The sequence below is a fragment of the Phyllobates terribilis genome, unplaced genomic scaffold, assembly GCF_046119375.1.
Source record: "Phyllobates terribilis strain yellow unplaced genomic scaffold, ASM4611937v1 Scaffold_2__4_contigs__length_985480577, whole genome shotgun sequence".
NCBI classification, from domain to species: domain Eukaryota; kingdom Metazoa; phylum Chordata; class Amphibia; order Anura; family Dendrobatidae; genus Phyllobates; species Phyllobates terribilis.
The window spans coordinates 704,027,039-704,039,414 of record NW_027362762.1 but is presented as its reverse complement, the minus strand read 5'-3'; the positions used below and the strand labels follow the sequence as shown (position 1 = coordinate 704,039,414).

General features: G+C 44.7%; 1 protein-coding gene across 5 annotated transcripts in view; it reads right to left on the bottom strand.

Annotated features, from left to right (window-relative positions):
* The window catches only part of TRIM33 (tripartite motif containing 33), a 163,795-nt gene that overhangs the window by 23,397 nt on the left and 128,022 nt on the right, over positions 1–12,376 (bottom strand). For all 5 annotated transcript variants that reach the window (XM_073667143.1, XM_073667141.1, XM_073667145.1 and 2 more), the window contains 3 exons: positions 6,936–7,068; positions 459–522; positions 19–172 (listed from right to left, as the gene is read on the bottom strand). In XM_073667143.1, coding sequence (XP_073523244.1) covers positions 19–172; positions 459–522; positions 6,936–7,068 — 351 coding nt within the window. The remainder of the gene's footprint in view (positions 1–18; positions 173–458; positions 523–6,935; positions 7,069–12,376) is intronic.

Genomic DNA, 12,376 nt, shown 5'->3' with positions numbered 1-12,376 from the left:
TTTTTATTTTCTTTTTACCATGCATGCACTTCGTCGACCATCCTCAGATTTCTCTTGCTTAACGGGTCCTGAAAAACTACACACGTCTTCTTCTGTGCCAGGTTCCTGCTTAACCTTCACTACATCGGATTTATATGGGTTTCTATCAACAGCTCGACCACTAGAGCCACAACTGTGTAATGAAAAAGAAAGTAATTTAACAAAGGGCATTTGATCTAGAGTAACATTCATCAACAATTACTGAGTGCATGCTCTCTTTGCCGGAACATATATCAAGTGCTAAAAGCCAAGTACACCAACATTATTTTAAAATGTGCAGACAAAAAAGGTAAGAAAAGGGCACAAGAGGAGAAATAATTATCTATCTTTATGTTATATTAATAAATATCATAGCACGAAAATACAACTTATAGGACAAAGTGGCAAATGTCAAATATTGTGATTGACTTATTACTTGCCTTCCCCTGCTGCCTGTGCTCGACGTACTTGGAGGCCTTACTGGTGTGTGAGTGTTGGACAAGCCTGAAACAAAAGGAAAAAAATTATTAAGATCTAGTAATCATCCAGACATATAGATTATATACATCTATATAAACACATATATACATAAATACACTGCTCAAAAAATTAAAGGAAACCCTTAAACAACAGAATATAACTCCAAGTGAATCAAACTTCTGTGAAATCAAACTGTCCACTTAGGAAGCAACACTGATTGACAATCAATTTCACATGCTGTTGTGCAAATGGAATAGACAATAGATGGAAATTATTGGCAATTATCAAGACACACTCAATAAAGGAGTGGTTCTGCAGGTGGGGACCACAGACCACATCTCAGTACCAATGATTTCTGGCTGATATTTAGGTCACTTTTGAATGTTGGTTGTGCTTTCACACTCGTGGTAGCATAAGACGGACTCTATAACCCACAGATGTTGCTCAGGTAGTGCAGCTCATCCAGGATGGCACATCAATGCGAGTTGTGGCAAGAAGGTTTGCTGTGTCTGTCAGCGTAGTGTCCAAAGGCTGGAGGCGCTACCAGGAGACAGGCCAGTACACCAGGAGATATGGAGGGGGCCGTAGGAGGGCAACAACCCAGCAGCAGGACCGTTACCTCCGCCTTTGTGCGAGGAGAAACAGGAGGAGCACTGCCATAGCCCTGCAAAATGACCTCCAGCATGGGGGTTGTGCTCACAGACCAACACCGTGCAGAACGCTTGGCATTTTCCACAGAGCAACAGGATTGGCAAAGTCGCCACTGGCACCCTGTGCTCTTCACAGATGAAAGCAGGTTCACACTGAGTACATGTGACAGAAGTGACAGTCTGGAGACGCCGTGGAGAGCGATCTGCTGCCTGCAACATCCTTCAGCATGACCGGTTTGGCAGTGGGTCAAGTAATGGTGTGGGATGGCATTTCTTTGGAGGGCCGCACAGCCTTCCATGTGCTCGCCAGAGGTAGCCTGACTGCCATAAGGTACCGAGATGAGATCCTCAGACCCCTTGTGAGACCATATGCTGGTGTGGTTGACCCTGGGTTCCTCCTAATGCAGGACAATGCCAGACCTCATGTGGCTGGAGTGTGTCAGCAGTTCCTGCAAGATGAAGGCATTGAAGCTATGTACTGGCCCGCCCGTTCCCCAAACCTGAATCCGATTGAGCACATCTGGGACATCAAGTCTCGCTCCATCCACCAACATCACGTTGCACCACAAACTGTCCAGGAGTTGGCGGGTGGTTTAGTCCAGGTCTGGGAGGAGATCCCACAGGAGACCATCCGCAACCTCATCAGGAGCATGCCCAGGCGTTGTAGGGAGGTCATACAGGCACGTGGAGGCCACACACAATACTGAGTCTCATTTTGACTTGTTTGAAGGACATTACATCAAAGTGGGATCAGCCTGTAGTGTGTTTTTCCACTTTAATTTTGGGGGTGACTCCAAATCCAGGCCTCCATTGGTTAACAAATTTGATTTCCATTGATGATTTTTGTGTGATTTTGTTGTCAGCACATTCAACTTTGTACAGAACAAAGTATTCAATGAGAATATTTCATTCATTCAGATCTAGGATGTGTTATTTGAGTATTCCCTTAATTTTTTGGGCAGTGTATATATACACACACACACACACACACACACACACACACACACATAAATATACAGTACAGACCAAAAGTTTGGACACACCTCATTTAAAGATTTTTCTGTATTTTCATGACTTTGAAAATTGTACATTCACACTGAAGGCATCAAAACTATGAATTAACACATGTGGAATTATATACTTAACAAAAAGTGTGAAATAACTGAAAATATGTCTTATATTCTAGGTTCTTCAAAGTAGCCACCTTTTGCTTTGATGACTACTTTGCACACTCTTGGCATTCTCTTGATGAGCTTCAAGAGGTAGTCACCAGAAATGGTCTTCCAACAATCTTGAAGGAGTTCCCAGAGATGCTTAGCACTTGTTGGCCCTTTTGCCTTCACTCTGCGGTCCAGCTCACCCCAAACCATCTCGATTGGGTTCAGGTCTGGTGACTGTGGAGGCCAGGTCATCTGGCATAGCACCCCATCACTCTCCTTCTTGGTCAAATAGCCCTTACACAGCCTGGAGGTGTGTTTGGGGTCATTGTCCTGTTGAAAAATAAATGATGGTCCAACTAAACGTAAACCGGATTGAGTAGCATGCCGCTGCAAGATGCTGTGGTAGCCATGCTGGTTCAGTATGCCTTCAATTTTGAATAAATCCCCAACAGTGTCACCAGCAAAGCACCCCCACACCATCACACCTCCTCCTCCATGCTTCACGGTGGGAATCAGGCATGTAAAGTTCATCCGTTCACCTTTTCTGCGTCGCACAAAGACATGGTGGTTGAAACCAAAGATCTCAAATTTGGACTCATCAGACCAAAGCACAGATTTCCACTGGTCTAATGTCCATTCCTTGTGTTCTTTAGCCCAAACAAGTCTCTTCTGCTTGTTGCCTGTCCTTAGCAGTGGTTTCCTAGCAGATATTTTACCATGAAGGCCTGCTGCACAAAGTCTCCTCTTACCAGTTGTTGTAGAGATGTGTCTGCTGCTAGAACTCTGTGTGGCATTGACCTGGTCTCTAATCTGAGCTGCTGTTAACCTGTGATTTCTGAGGCTGGTGACTCGGATAAACTTATCCTCAGAAGCAGAGGAGACTCTTGGTCTTCCTTTCCTGGGGCGGTCCTCATGTGAGCCAGTTTCTTTGTAGCGCTTGTTGGTTTTTGCAACTGCACTTGGGGACACTTTCAAAGTTTGCCCAATTTTTCGGACTGACTGACCTTCATTTCTTAAAGTAATGATGGCCACTCGTTTTTCTTTACTTAGAATTTGTATTATGGCAAGAAAAAAGCAGCTAACAGTCTATTCAGTTGAACTATCAGCTGTGTATCCACCTGACTTCTGCACAACACAACTGATGGTCCTAAACCCATTTATAAGGCAAGAAATCCCACTTATTAAACCTGACAGGGCACACCTGTGAAGTGAAAACCATTTCCGGTGACTACCTCTTGAAGCTCATCAAGAGAATGCCAAGAGTGTGCAAAGCAGTCATCAAAGCAAAAGGTGGCTACTTTGAAGAACCTAGAATATAAGACATATTTTCAGTTGTTTCACACTTTTTTGTTAAGTATATAATTCCACATGTGTTAATTCATAGTTTTGATGCCTTCAGTGTGAATGTACAATTTTCAAAGTCATGAAAATACAGAAAAATCTTTAAATGAGGTGTGTCCAAACTTTTGGTCTGTACTGTATATACACATCTATATATCTATACAGTTGAAATGATAGGTTCACATACACTATATAAAAAGACATATATGCAGGTTTTTCTCAATATCATACACGAAATCAGTATAAACCTTTCCCGTTTTAGGTCAATTAGGATTACCATAACTTTTAATATTTGCCAAATACCAGAATGAGAGAATGTTTTAAGGCTTTTTATTACTTACTGCAAAGTCAAAATTTTACATACATTTTATTAGTATTTGGTACCATTGCCCTTAAACTGAATGACTTGGGTCAAATGTTTGGGATATTTGGGCCTATTCCTCCTGACAACACTGGTGTAACTGATCCAGGTTTGAAGGCCGCCTTGCTTGCACCTGCTTCTTGAGCTTTACCCATAAATTTTCAATAGGATTGAGATCAGGGCTTTGTGATGGCCACTCAAAAACATTGACTTTGTCATCCTTAAGCCACTTTACCATTTTGGCAGTATGCTTCAGGTCATTGTCCATTTGGAAGACCCATTTTCGCCCAAGCTTTAACTTCCTGGCTGATGTCTTGAGATGTTTCTTCAGTACTGCCACATAATCTTATCTTCTCATGATTAGTGTTGAGCGAATTTGTTCGGCATTTCAAATTCGGGTTTGTGCTCGGGGTTCCGGCTTGTTCGCACCAAAAAATCAGCTCCGCCCATGAACATCCCTGATTTGCCACGCTGTCACACATGTTATCTGCGTGACAGCGTGGCAAATCAGGGTTGTTCATGGCGAAGCCGATTATTTGGTGCGAACAAGCCGGAACCCCGAACACGAATTTGAAATGCCTAACAAATTGGCTCAACACTACTCATGATGCCATCTATTTTGGTAAGTGCACCAGTCCCTCCTGCAGCAAAACAACCCCACAACATGATGCTGCCATCCCCATGTTTCACAGTTGGGATGGTATTCTTAGGCTTCCAAGCTTCTCCCTAATTCCTCCAAATGCAACAGTGGTCATTATGCCCAAAAAGTTCAATTTTAGATTCATCAGACTACAGGACATGTTTCCAAAAATTAAGGTCTTTGCTCCTGTGTGTATTTGCAAACATTCATCTGGCTTTTTTAATGTTTCTTTTGGAGTAATGGCTTCTTCCTGCCAGAGTAGCCTTTCAGCTCATGTTGATACAGCACTCATTTCACTGTGGATATTGACACCATCTTACCAGCTTCCGCCATCATCTTCACAAGGTCTTTTGCTTTTGTCCTTGGGATGATATGCACATGTGGGACCAGAGCACGTTCATCTCTGGGGCGCAGAACCAGTCTCCTTCCTGAGCGGTATGATGTCTGGACATTGCCATCTTGTTTGTACTTGCGTATAATTGTTTGTACAGAATAACAAGGCACCTTCAAGTATCATGAAATTGTATCCAAGGATGAGCCAGACTAGTGCAAGTCCGCAATTCTCTTCCTGATATCTTGACTGATTTCTTTAGACTTTCCCATGATGCTACACAAAGAAGCAGTGTATTTCAGGTGTGCATTAAAATACATCCACAGGTGTGTCTCTTATTGTTGACAAAAAATCAGAAGCTTCCAAACACATGACATCATCAAAATATAAATATTTATCTGGTGCTGAAGGCTTCCATTCTGTGACTGCTCCATCCATTTTCCGGTTACTACTTTGACACAGAAAAATGTGATCATGCTGATGGGAAACCAGCTGAAATGGCATCTGCCTTATTTCCTTGACAGGAAAGCAATGTGATGTGACAATGATTACAATTATTCCCAGTAAGGCCATGTTCACATAGAGCGTTTTTGCTTTGGCTTCTTCCGCAGGCAAAACCTGATATCTTGGCAGGAAAACTGCTGCATTCAACACGCCCATTTTTCAGCATTTTCGCTGTTTTTCCAGTGGATTACATGTCTACTTTATTTGCAGTACATGTTTAATAAAGTTAGTTTTATTCACCAAAAATGCAGCGAAATAGTTGTATTTTTTTGCAGCATTTTTTCACTCATTGCTTTTTATGTGTAAAAAAAAAAAAAATCACTTAAAGAACGCTGAAAGAATTGACATTCGGTCAGAAAAACAAAACAAAAAAAACCCCCACAAATTGCAGCATGTTAACATACCCTAAACCTACAATATAATGATCTCATAGCGGCACTTTTCTTCACATCTATGTAGGATTCTATACCAATTAGATCACATTATCAAGCTTTAGTATTCCTAGTTTGATTACATTCTGATGAGGACATGACCTTTGCTTTCATTATATAGGTAAATATCAATTGTGATGCCAAGTTGCACTTGTCTTCATTGCTTGGTAGAATAACTTTCTAATGATGTTATGACATTTGCTTTTCTTAAGTAGAATTCAACAGTGATGCCAAAAAACTATTTGCTTATCCTTGGCATACTGTAAAAATGTACACAGCTATTGGAATCACAAACTGTCTTAGAAAGATCCTGTGACTTTAGGAATAAAAAGCTACCTCAAACATTTTGGAAACCATCTGAGATAATAGTGGGGGGCAAAAAGTTTTCAGCCTGACATTTTATTTTACACAAGTTTGCTGCTTTCGTTTTTATAGTGGCAATTTGCTCTAACTCTAGATTGTTATGAAGAGAGATCAGATGCATTGCAAAAAAGTCATTACTTGCCATGAAAACTAACTTAAACCACAAAACCCCCCAGGATTACAATCAGATTACTCTATTTTGCCAGCGGGTAAGATGGGATCAGTCATTCACCACAGGTGATGGTCACAGCTCACCTTCCCCTATTCCCTTCACAATGACCTCTGTACATATCAGAGCATGCCCAGAAAATACTTCTATGAGTCAAAAATTCAGAGACAGTTTATTGCTGCCTAAGTCCACACTGCCGGAAAGAAAAGGCAAGAGTCAAATGCTAGGTCTACTGACCAGTGTAAAAACGGAAAGATTCTGAAACACTTTTTTTTTTTTTTTTTTTAACAAGCCGCGAAATAGAAAATGAAAGTTCAAAAATGCATCTAGCATAAAAAACAGAATGAAGAAATAGGGTATTTTATAATGGCACGCTCCTTCTAAATGTATGTTAATTAAGAAAAAAAACATTCCTATATATATCACACACACATATTATACATATACACATGGTTCACATGAAGACTAAAGCCATTAAATTACTAACCCGTAGATCCAGGGGACATGGCAGATGGTCCTGGAGATGGATTCATAGTGCTTGTTGGTTGTGGAAGCTGATGACCAATTGAGATGTACCTACTTAATAAGTTGTCTAAATTGCTTGACCCAGCATCTTCCAACTGCAAGGTAAGTAGGAAACATGACTGTTAGATCATTACAAAATGAGATTTTAAAGCATATTTATCCTCAGATTTAAAATTACAAACTTTACATACCATTTAATAGATTTTAGACCTACTGAGGTGTACTTACTTTTGAATTAAAAAAACAACAAATCAGAAAGGGTGTGCACTCCATTTGGAAATTTTTACTGATATTAAAATAAAGTTTCTATGATAAAATGGGCAATTTAATATCTAGAATACACTGCCATTCTGTCACTGATTTTCAAAGTAAGTACAGCAGCATTATCAAGTCTAAGGTCTATTCTATAACCTATATAGTTTGTATAGTGACACCTGGTGGCAGTTTGGCAGATACAAATGTGAAGAGCATCCCGTCAATACAAGCCAACATATCTAATGCAAGAATATGGAGTTTGCCAGTAGAAATAATCCTATCTGGATAGTTAGGCTTTTAATTACTCATTAAGCTGGGTCAACATGTGGCAATTTTTTCACTATGGATCCTGTCTTGGTTTCACAACAAATTTTGTGCAATACCACTGCAATTCCTGCCTGTGTTTGGTGCAGATTTGGCCCTGGACTGTGATGTGGAGTCACAGTGGACTTCACCGATATACACTAAATGAGGAGATATGCTGAGAATCTGCACATTCCAGATGCAGCAGATCTGAAAAAGACACTGCTTTCCAAATCAGTAACAAACCTGCACTGAGAGTTCTACATTAAAACACATTCATATCTTAACAGTCTTACACTTTGCTTATTAATTGAATTTACATAAATATTCAGGAAGTTTACAAATTAAATTGATTTACTTTTCTTGTCCAGTTAGAGCTGTATTGTAGTCCAGAGCTGCATTCATAATTCTGCAGGCTAAGGTCAACTCAACCTCAGGTTTATAATAACGTTGGCAAGATTTATTCATATATCAATAAATTGCATTTAGTCCATCAAAAACAAACGAGCAACTCATGACGACCGTGGGATTGGCCAGGCTAAAGAAACTCTGCAAAACAACCGTCATTAATTATCCCGACTGCAGTGTTGGGACTCGGCCAGCAACTTTACAGAACGCCTGAGGATCATCAGATGGACTTTTATTGACTATTGAAAACCACTGAAAATTGCAAAGGAGCCTAAAGTAATCCAATAAATGTTTTACGAACTAATATTATAGGTACTTATGCCGTAGCTCCAGTTTTATACAAATGCACGAGCCAATATTGAGCTGTGCAAGAAATGCAAGTTGTGTTCTGGACATGATACCACTGTATCACTACAGAACTTCTGGAAAAAAACTCTTTAACCCCTTTCAGACATGGTGATTTTCCATTCTTTCATTTTTGCTTTTTACTCCCCTTCTTCCAAGAGCCATAACTTTTTTTTATTTTTCTGTCCACATAGCTGTGTGAGAGCTTGTTTTTTGTGGGACAAGTTGCACTTTTGAATGACACCGTTCATTTTACAATGTGATGCAGTGGAGAGCATCACAGGCGCAGGATGGGCAAGTGGAAGGACGCACCCCCGTCAGTGTCTGTTAAATGCCACTGTTGGAGATTGACAGCAGAATTTAACAGGTTAACAGCATGTCAACTCGTTCAGCATTTTTGCAACATTTTTCATCCATAGAAATGGTTGAAAAATGTGCTTCTTTCTCTGCCAAAATTGATAAGTCATTATCAAATCTCTATTCTGAAGTAAAATCTGTATTCAGGGAAGACATACTTTCCCATTACTGAGATAGGAGATGGCAGCTCTTACTGGTAAGATTCTATATACAGTCATGGCCAAAAGTTTTGAGAATGACACCAAAATTATATTTTCACATGATCTGCTGGCCTCTGGTTTTTATTAGCGTTTGTCTGATGTTTATATCACATACAGAAATATAATTGCAATCATATTGTAGCGCCGGCGTCCCTGCCCTCTGCTAGGCAGGGACGCTGTTCCCCTCACCTCTCTGCTCCGTGCCCGGCGTCCTCCTCCCGCTCTGCTGGCAGCGCGCGCTCCTTCCCGGCCACTGTGCTTAGGGCGCGCGCGCTCTCCCTCCCTCTTAAAGGGGCCGCGCGCGCCGTCCTAAGGAGTCCCCGGCCAATGGCCGGAGGACTTCACCATATATATGGCACCTCCTCCAAAATGGAGGTGCCCGAGCAATGTTGTTGCACTGTTCACTACTCTGCTTCAGCCCTCAGGTCCCGTTGCCAGTTACCTGCCAGATACCTGCCAGCTTGCTGTCTTATTCCTGCCTGATTATCTGCTACCTGCCCGCTAGTCTGAGGTAGGTCTGACGGTCTGCCTTCCAACTCCTGTCAGTCTGTCTATGGACCAGCTTGCCTGCTCACCTGGGAGCACACATCTGCTACCTGCCTGCTAGCCTACCTGGAGGCTCCGCCGTCACGTGCTGTGACCACCTGCCTGTCCAGTGACTCCTGCCCGCTCACCTGGGAGCGCTCATCTGCTGCCTGTCTGCTAGCCTACCTGGAGGCTCTGCCGTCACGTGCTGTGACCACCCGCCTGTCCAGAGACTTCTGCCCGCTCACCTGGGAGCGCTCATCTGCCGCCTGTCTGTTGGTCTTCCTGGAGGCTCCGCCGTCACATGCTGTGACCACCCGTTCATCCAGAGACTCTCGCCTGCTCACCTGGGAGCTCACGTCTATCATCAGCCGCCACAGGTCGTACCAACCCTTTATCCAGAGATTGCCCCGGTCACTTGCCGTGACCATCTGCCCGTTCATTCAGAGACTGCCCCGGTCACTTGCCGTGACCATCTGCCCGTTCATTCAGAGACTGCCCCGGTCACTTGCCGTGACCATCTGCCCGTTCATTCAGAGACTGCCCCGGTCACTTGCCGTGACCATCTGCCCGTTCATCCAGAGACTGCCCCGGTCACTTGCCGTGACCTCCAGCCCGTTCACTCAGAGACTGTCCCGGTCACTTGCTGTGACTTCCTGCCCGTCTTCCCTGGTCGCCACCCGCTCCCTTACAAGGACCGCCCCCTTGTATAGTAGCTCAGAGGTTCCGCCTCCCAGACCCGTTACAGTTTGCTCGGGCCATGGAACCCGGTGGCACCCAAGCTCCCTCGCTCTCGGACCTGTGTCATGAACTGTCCCGTCAAAGGTCCCAACAGGAGTCCATCCTGAGTCACCTGCGGAATGTCAATACTCGCCTGGACACTCTGACTGCTCCACCAGCAACCTCCGCCAGTGCCATGTCTCGCAATCCGGCAGCTCCGCTGCCCACTAATACCATGGTATAATACCCCGACTTTCAGCACCTCATCGCTTCGGAGGCGACTCCGCCCAGGCTCGGGGCTTCATAAATCAGTGCACCCTGCACTTTGAACTATTGTCCCATCAGTTTAACTCCGACCGAGCCAAAATTGCATTCATCATGTCCCATCTCACCGGGGAGGCCCTGGCCTGGCTAAATCCTCTATGGGAGAGAGGAGACCCCCTAGTGTCCAACTTGCCTGCTTTTCTCACGGCTTTCCGGAAAGTCTTCGACGAACCCGGACGGAAGACCTCATCCGCATCATCACTGCTACGCCTCCGTCAGGGAAGTCTCACCGTGGGCCAATATGCCATACGGTTCCGTACCCTTGCCTCGGAGCTGGCCTGGGATAACGACGCTCTGGTATCCGTCTTCTGGGAGGGTCTGTCCGGCCGTATTAAAGATGAACTTGCCGGTCGGGACATCCCTACCACTCTCGATGACCTAATAACTCTTGCCACCCGGATTGACCTACGGTTCCAGGAGCGTGCCAAAGAGGTCACCCGTGAGAGGAGGTTACCACGTCTAGCTCCTACTTTTCAGAAACCCGTCACTCCCTCCGTCTCTACCCAGGTACACTCTCCTGAGCCTATGCAGGTCGACCAGACCAAGATGGTCAAAACCCGTCAGGACTTACGCCGTGCCGAGGGGAGCTGCTTCTACTGTGGCAGTAAGGAGCACCGGATCTGTACCTGCCCGGAGAGGTCGGGAAACGCCTGTGTCTAGGTTCGCTCAGAGGTCGACCTAGACAAGAATAAATCCTCTCCATCTCTGCTGTTGTCAGTCTCAATCGTCTGCGGGGAGAACCGTTATTTCGAACTAGCCCAACTTGACTCTGGAGCAGCCGGGAATCTTATTTCACAGTCCCTGGTAGAGAAATACCGCATCCCCACCAAACCTCTGGCTGTACCCTTGTCTGTTGCTGCCGTGGATGGGGGTCTCTTACCTCGCCCCATCCAACTCATCACCGAATCCATTACTCTGCAGGTGGGAATGCTGCATTCTGAGAGCATCTCTTTTCATGTTCTGCCTGGACTCTCTTACGCCCTCTTACTAGGCCTACCTTGGCTCCAGAAACATGCACCCGTGCTTGACTGGCAGACCGGAGAAGTCCTTCGCTGGGGACAGGACTGCCATAACACCTGTCTGGTTCCCGTCCATCCCGTCCGTCCTTCTCCTACCCCAGCTAATCTATCTGGACTTCCGATTCCTTATTGGTCTTATGCTGATGTCTTTAATAAAAAGGAAGCAGAGACACTACCCCCTCATAGACCATACGACTGCCCTATCGACCTGTTACCTGGTACTACTCCTCCCCGTGGGCGTATTTATCCATTATCCGCTGCTGAGACCCGGTCGATGTCCGAATATATTGAGGAGAATCTGGCCAGGGGATTCATCCGGAAATCTACCTCCCCGGCGGGAGCAGGCTTCTTTTTCGTCAAAAAGAAGGACGGCTCTCTCCGTCCCTGTATAGACTATAGAGGCCTTAACCAGATCACGGTGAAGAATAAGTACCCCCTTCCGCTCATTCCGGAGTTATTTGATCGTCTGAGGGGGGCTAGAATCTTCACCAAACTGGACCTCCGTGGGGCGTACAACCTGGTTCGTATCCATCAGGGGGATGAATGGAAGACGGCATTCAACACCCGGGACGGCCACTATGAATATCTGGTAATGCCCTTTGGTCTCTGTAACGCTCCTGCCGTCTTTCAAGAGTTGGTCAATGACATCTTCCGGGACCTTCTCTACTCCTGCGTAGTGGTGTACCTGGACGACATCTTGGTCTTCTCTCCGGATCTCCAGACTCACCGGAGGGACGTTCGTCAGGTCCTGCTCAGGCTCAGGCAAAATCACCTCTTCGCTAAATACGAGAAGTGCCTCTTTGAGCAGACCTCGCTTCCATTTTTGGGCTACATTATTTCTCAGACCGGCCTACGAATGGATCCAGAGAAACTGTCTGCCATCGAGAAATGGCCTCGACCGGAGGGGTTGAAGGCCATTCAGCGATTCCTGGGCTTCGCCAACTACT